The 7,844-nt window shown below is 31.2% G+C and overlaps 1 protein-coding gene across 1 annotated transcript in view; it reads right to left on the reverse strand.

Annotated features, from left to right (window-relative positions):
- Stxbp5l (syntaxin binding protein 5 like) overlaps nt 1-7,844 on the reverse strand; it is a gene marked incomplete at its 5' end in the record, with an annotated part of 350,429 nt that overhangs the window by 179,473 nt on the left and 163,112 nt on the right. Inside the window, 3 exons of the mRNA XM_023702208.1 lie at nt 2,146-2,318; nt 4,391-4,608; nt 7,247-7,287. Of these exons, the coding sequence (XP_023557976.1) occupies nt 2,146-2,318; nt 4,391-4,608; nt 7,247-7,287 (432 nt within the window). The remainder of the gene's footprint in view (nt 1-2,145; nt 2,319-4,390; nt 4,609-7,246; nt 7,288-7,844) is intronic.

Consider the following 7,844-nt stretch of genomic DNA (forward strand, 5'->3'; position numbering starts at 1 on the left):
TATATGAATAACAGTAAGAAGAATGATTGCTTATCTAATACTTGGACTCTTGCTTTTTTCCCCCTAAAACAGATATCCTATAGACTTTGGCCAATTCTTTCACTTTCTTCAAGTTATTCCTTAAGTCTCATTCTCTTTCTGATGCTTATTATGACAACTCATTTTTCATTCAAAGAAGCAAAAGAAAAATCAAATAGTTGCACAAACATATGAATATATTGAGAAGAATTATTGCTAAAAGGTAAAGTCAGCTAGTTGAAATGCTTATTTATTAATGTATGTGGAAATCTAAGCTCAGCAAAGGGCAGTAATCTAAGGATGCTGGTGACACAAGTGTAGCAATGTAGTATGGATCATATACTAGTCAAAAACACATGTATTTTACAGAATATTACTTAGATCAGTTTGCTGCTCAGTCCATAGATATTAACTACATAGTATGGGATTGTATTTTTTTAACCTGTGGTTCCTTTAATTAAGAAGATTATCCCCACTATTGTTACTGGTTACTTCATCTCTATTACCAAATCTTTATTGCCTTTACTTTTTTTTTTCTCTCATTTCTTTCTTAAATTTTTTAATTATATAGAAAAAGGTTAAGTATGAGAAGTCTTAAGCATAAGAAGACTCATGCTTTAGTGATGAATTTTGTTGATAAACATCTTCAGGTCTTTGCTGAACTTTTTTTCATTTTAGTGTAAATCAAAGCAAACTTATATAAAGGACAATTAAATGTGTAAAACATAGCATTAGCTAAAATTTTACAGTGATCTCATTTATAGATTTTTTCACATTAATATATTTAATATATTATTTAATATACTTTGCAAAAATGTTTTGGGACAAAACCTAAAGATTAGTATTATACAGATTTTGTTGCTGAAATCTTTGTTGGTTGGTTGTGCTTTGAGTCAGGGTCTCACTTTATAGTTCACACTGTCCTTTAACTCACTATGTAGCCTAGGCTGGTCTCAAACATAAGAGGATATTTCTCCCTCACTCTTGCAAGTAGTGGGATTACAGGTGTGCACTACAAAGCCATACTTTGTCATTGAAATCTAATCTCTAAATTTTTTACACATGTTTTCATAGTTAGGACAGATATACAGACACTTTCTCTTAGTTCATTGAGAAGAAAGGTTTGTACTAATATTATTTAGACAAGATATCATGTCTGCATCTTGTCCTCTGAATAACTATTATGAAGACAACAATATGCAATGTATTAATTATTGTAACTGTCCTACTAACCTGTTTTGAAACTGTTTCATTGCTATTTTATCTTTTTTTCATTAAAATAAAAACAAAAAATATAAAAATGAGGATATTAGCTGTTTATATTTCACATATGGGTATAGTTACAGCCTATGATACAGATCATAAAAAACAATTCAGATAAATATTAGAATGGGATTTATTAACTTTAGATTTTATTATGTTGCTAAACTTTGTTTAGGTACATTCAGTGAACACTGTAACTATTGTTAGAAAAAAGAGTAGAATATTAGATAATAACTTACAGTCATAAGAGAAACTATTTTTTTCTAATTGAATATACTGTAATGGATAGTAAGTTTGGTTTTGTTTTTTGGTTCTAAGATAGTTGAAGATGTTCCATAAACATAGTTTACCAACTGGAAAGTACCAAGCAAGTGCCCAAGTTTTTAATCTGTCAAAGTTCTGATCCTGGGCTAGGGAGATAGCTCACTGGTCTAAGCACCTACTTGGCAAGTGCAAGGACCCAGATTTCATCCCTGGAATGGTATGTCAGCCATGATGGCCACTGAAACCAGGTTTGGTGGCACATGCCTGTAATCCCAGGGCTGGAGAGGCTGAGAAAGGAGGATCACTATGAGTCTGAATGGTGTAGCAAGATGTTGTATCAAATAAATACATTTTTAAAAAGTTCTCATTCTATCAAAGACCTTTTTTTTTAAAGATCTTTCCGGGAAAGAAATACATAAATAAGTAAATAAAAGATGGGAACATTATGTCATTTTGTATCTGTTCAAAGAAGACAGAATACTATTTGGTCTTCTGTAACTCAGTTGACAACAACGTAGAAGAGTGATTTTATTTGTCACAATGTCAAAGACTGTAGGAGTAACATATAAAATTGTTTTCAAATTTGGTAGCAACTCTTACTTCAGGCATGGGATACTGTCCTTTGTTAATCCTTCACTAGCCACAGTGTTTGTGCTCCCGGAGAGACTCCTTGAAGAAGGAAGCTGGGATGAGAGATCTGGAAACGGAGGACTTGTTTCTGGTTCAGGGGTAATAATATCTTCAACATCATACTGAAGTCGTACCTCTAATGACTTAAAAAATCAAGTTTTAATTTAATCTACATCATAAAAATGAATAGTTACATTAATATAATTGATAACTTTTAGTAATTATTCACAAATTTTTCTGATTAGAAAATTCAATTTGAACTTATATTTATGTTAAGAAGTATGCCAAACTGAATTAAATTGACAATTATATGTAATACTCAGTGGCAACCAGAAAAGACAAATTTTTAATTCTACACGGTTATAAGAACATACTTACCAGTAAAGATAAAGTTTCAATATATGACAACAATTTTTTTATATAGTCATTACTATTTTAATGAAAGTAAAAATGTATGTATGCGTTGGTGTTATTTGTACAAAGCCTTTTAGTTTAAAAAAAAAGACTTCAAGGAATCTGGACTTTGTATTAATTTAGAAAACAACTTCCTAAAAAATTTCACATTTTTTGTTTGTTTTTTCCTTAAGTTTTACTTGTTTACTTTTGTTACCTTGATAAGAACTACTTGATGAATAATGATATTACTGATTTGATAATTTGTATAGAAATAAGGTGACCCCAAGAACTTTTTGAAAACTATTTTATAATTATGCTTATTTCAATAAGTGCATTGAATGCTTTAATTAATATTGGTTTATAAGAAATATTTGCTCTACAATGTAAACTGTATGTTTTTGGAACCAAAAATATCTGCTTACAAAAATGACAAAAAAGGATGCTGAATCTCTTTTTTTTTTTTTTTTTTTGTATTTAGGACATGGTGTACAGTGTGTATAGGGTGTACAGGGTCTCACTGCTTAGATGGGACTCCTAGTGATCCTCCTGTCTACAGCTTCCCAAGAACTGGGATTACAGGTGAACACCACCATGCCCAGTCTCAGTCACTGTCTCCGTGTGCCCCCGGGGGTGGGCTGGCTCAGCAGGCCTGGGGATGAACTCCCTGCCCCTGCATCTGCCTAAGCAGATGCATTACTCCACTGAGCTATTTGATGACCCTGAATATAGTGACATTACAAAAATGAATGACATAATTACATTAAAAGTACCAAAAAAAGTGTCTAGTGGCAAGAATGATCAATTCTTGAAATTTACTATACATAGGTACTATGTCAATAATGTCTTTACATAATATAAAATTCACTAAATTGATATTACTATTTCCAGTTTACTTTTATTTTCCATTTTATTTACACAGAAAATTACAAAGGTGATGAAACTGAATCATAGCCAGACTGTACTACTGACTAACAGCCATTTGAGTTACTGATAATCACACTGGCACTCATTAGTAAAAATAGAATTAAAAACCTAGTTATAATTGACTTCAAAACTTAGGATTCTAATGTACTACAAAAGGGTGGTTTTAATTTTAGTTGTTGAGGTAAAAATACACATGGGCTAGCGTAGTAAAACTTTATCTTCTGGTAATAGGGGTTAAATAGAATAATTACCTACATTGCTACAAAAACAATAATTGAAAATAAACTTATTGTAGTTAAGAGATAAAGTAATTGACTAGAAAAAATTAAACAACAAAAAATAAATACAGAACAAAACCTGCACTAATCTGATTATTATACATAAAAGAAATTGATAATCATATATAATAGGTACATTATATACGCATGTGGATATATGTTCATTCTATAACATATACATATTTCAAAATCTATTCTATACTTTCCTTTGTCATAAAAGTAAAGAAGTAATTATAAATGCTAGAATTTTGATATTGGCAATTAGTATTAAGAAATTGAGTCATTTAGGAAACACAAATGCAATAACAAAAGGATAGAAAAATCTTGCATATGTTAAAGATAAAAGTGAAAAAAATAATTTGTAACAAGATTAATTTAAAATAGTAAGATCATTTTGACACTGAAACAGTTTACATAGAGAACTCTTGTCATATTTAGCCAAACCACTTTTCAATATACATATTAAGTTACAATAACAATCTAAAATCATTTGAATTATATTACTAGTTACAAATTGCATTGTTGTTGACTTAAATCCATACCAGTTATTAGTACAAATTGATAACTGGTTTCTTTTATTATATATAAGTATAAAAATTAAATTTTAAATAACTTACCACTATCTCTGTTGTAATTTCATGTCTGCTGAATTTATAAATAATGACATATGCAGAAACTCCTGATACACAAAATATTCTGCTCTCTGGACACCAATAAATCATTTGAACAGCAAATGGATCTTCTTCTACAATTTCACATGACTGTCTGCTTTCTCCCACTTTCTGTTTTTCAAAGACTTTTGAAGTTTTTAGCTTGTACAGCATCTGTAGAGTTACTATGACACATTAAAACAATTATCTTTTAATTTGAAGTAATGTTTAGATGTTGTTAAAACATTCAATGTATTTATTGGCCACAAAATAAATCAAAAGCACAGAAAATAAAATGGAAGTAGTAATCATCTAATATCATGCTTTTACTTCAGTATAGTATTAAGATGAAGACTAGAAAGAAAAAATAAACAATTATTGAACATATATGCTAAGGAATATTTATTTATTTTTGTTCTTATTTATTGGTGAAAACACTAGGGCTCAAAAAGTATACAGCAAAAATGTGACATGACTCTATCCTGGGGGAAATCCCTCAGTGTTTTTCCAAAATTTATCCCTCTGATTGCTAGATAGGAGTGTGACAGTATCCTCAGGTTAACTCTTCACACACACACACACACACACACACACACATACACACACAATTAGATCACTCTTTTGAATAAGAAATATAATTAATCAGATAGCAGTATTGGAAGTCCAATAATTTGTAATTCTTGTAAAAATTATATATTCTGATTGGCCGTGTGAAGAAAAGGTAAAATACAAGTCTTACAAAACTGTTTGTGAATTGCTTTGAAGAATACTTACCTAAGATAATATTTTTTTTTCCATTTGAGGCTGTGATTGTACTAACTCCCTTACAAAACAGTTTTCTTACAAAAGCATTAGCAAACCCAAAAATTAAAGATAATTCTACAAAATAACTGATCTGAACTTCTCCAAAATGTCAGTGACATGAAGTATTCAGAATTGTTCCAGAACTTCAAAAAGTGGAAGGATATAGTGACTACATATAATAAATCATCCTAAATTTTCTTTTGTTATAAAGTATTACTGAGACATTTGGAAAAAGCTAATATCTGGAGATGAGAAAACAGTTCTGTATTAACAATCTCCTTGTTTTCATAACTACGTTTAGGCCATGTAAAAGAATGTCCTTGTTTGTAGGTCATACACACTGAAGTATCTTGGGATATGAATTATTAGAACAGCATTATGTCTTTGTTTATAACTCACTTTCAAATAGTTAAAAAGCTATGTCTATATGTATATATTTTGTGCATAGGTGTGCTCAAGTATTTTGTCCCAGCAACTGAACAGTGACTAATACAAAAGGTTAGAATGGGGCATTAGATTCTAAGCCTTTGAATCTTTTAATCTTTTTCTGATATTGAAGATCAGGGTGTCTGTCTCTCTCTCTCTCTCTCTCTCTCTCTCTCTCTCTCTCTCTCTCTTCCTCTCCTCTCCTCTCCTCTCCTCTCCTCTCCTCTCCTCTCCTTTCCTTTTTTTCTTTTCACTTTTGTCTTTTTAAGACAGAATCTTGCTATGCAGTTTAGGCTGGCCTTCAATCAACTTTTGTACCCAAGGCTGGCCTCAAACTCACAGCAATCCTCCTTCTCAGCTTCCCAAGTGCTGGGATTATAGGTGTGCACCAGCTACCACACTAAGATGATTTTCTTGGTTGGTGAGGGACTCTAATTTGTGACAGAAGACTATCACCAGGAGTCACTTTTTTTCCTGTTTTTCTATTTATTGTAGTCTTCCTGAGGAAATTCTCACTTTAATACCTTCAAATATCACTTTTGTATTGTCTCTTTACTTTCCATTCCTGAATGTTTTATCTACCTGCTGGACATATTTAACTGAAATTTTTGATATTTCTATAAAGTTTAAAACTCAAAATCTCTCTTGTATCCCTTATTTCCAAAACAGCTCACGCCATTTTTCCAGTTATGTATCTTTAGAAATCAGAGTTGTTGCTAACTGGTTCTCTTTCTACTCCTGCTAAAATCTTAACTATCTTCCAGTATTCACACTATTAAAATTTCTTTCCTGTTTCAAAATAAATACCCATTTTTAACAACAAATATAATTTGTTCTGTATTACATTTAGAATCCTTATCATATTGTTTGACTGGTAGTGACAGATGTGCATTTCTTTCTCTTTATAGTGACCATTAAGTCTTCTGAAAAGTATTTATGGGCATAAAGAAGATTTTTTTGTGTATCCTTAAATTTTTTTAATAATTTTATTGAGAAACAAATAGCAATGAGACAGTTTCAAAGCTGATTAATAGGACAGTTTCAATATTTGATACATTGTACATTGTTGTCTTAGTGATTGGTCATTGTACAAGATGCAGACATGATCTCCTGTCCACAAACACTATATTGAACAGAATATCTTATGTATTCCACAAATTATATAATTATTTAGAATTTAATAAGATTCTTTGTTACAAATAATTTCTTTTGCTCTTCACAGGACTTAGTAGATGAATGAGAAAGAAAAGTCAAGACTAGAGAGGTAGTTGAAGCCTGCTCAGCTAGGAGACAAAGAAAATTCCTTAAACCAAGCTAACTTACCAAAGTTTGATAATATTCCTGACATACTACATCTTCAAGATAAAATGGGTTGCTGACAGACTGACTTAGTCTCATTTGCTCTATATCATAGAAGACAAGTACAAAACTAAACTTTAAGTTGGATTAACAATATGGGATATGGAATTTGTAACAGCAACACATTTATCTAAAAATGTTTCTGAAATGTTAATTGTCAGAACTAAAATATAATGTGTAGCCATTATTCAATATTAATCGACAGTTGTTTACAGAGATAAACTTAAAACTTACTTGCAGAAGCATCCCAAAATTTTATTGATCCATCTGCATGACTGGATGAAAAACAGATTAGCATTAATTAAAGTGCATCAAATAAAAAATTATCACTCGAAAATATAAAAATTTGAGTTAATGCTTTTAATTTTGATTCAAAAATACAATTGCAATGAGAACAAATGTATGACAAAATATTTTGAAATATAAAACATTAGCTTAGGGGCAGCCAGATTAGCAGACTAAAGCGCCTGCTCAGGCAGAGTGCAGCTGCTGGGGTTCGATTCCCAGCATGCCATGCTGACCCCATCCCCAGGGCGCTCTGAGATGTTGATTGAGACTGGGTGTGGTGGTGCACACCTGAAAACAAGAGAATCACTAGGAGTCTGATCAATGTAGTGAGATCCTGTAAACCCTGCAGACCTGTCCTAAATTCATAAAAAAGCAAACAAACAGAACAAAAGCAAAAAACACTAGCTTGCTCCTTAGATAATACCTTAAAATCTGAATATTATAAAAAGAACAATTTCTTAGATTTTACTACAAGGCTTCACATGCAGTAGTGGTATTGGCCCCTTGAAAATATGTAAAATTTCTCAGTTAAAATTGTGTGCAT

This window comes from Octodon degus, unplaced genomic scaffold, assembly GCF_000260255.1.
Source record: "Octodon degus isolate 3935 unplaced genomic scaffold, OctDeg1.0 scaffold00147, whole genome shotgun sequence".
In the NCBI taxonomy this organism is placed as follows: Eukaryota; Metazoa; Chordata; class Mammalia; order Rodentia; family Octodontidae; genus Octodon; species Octodon degus.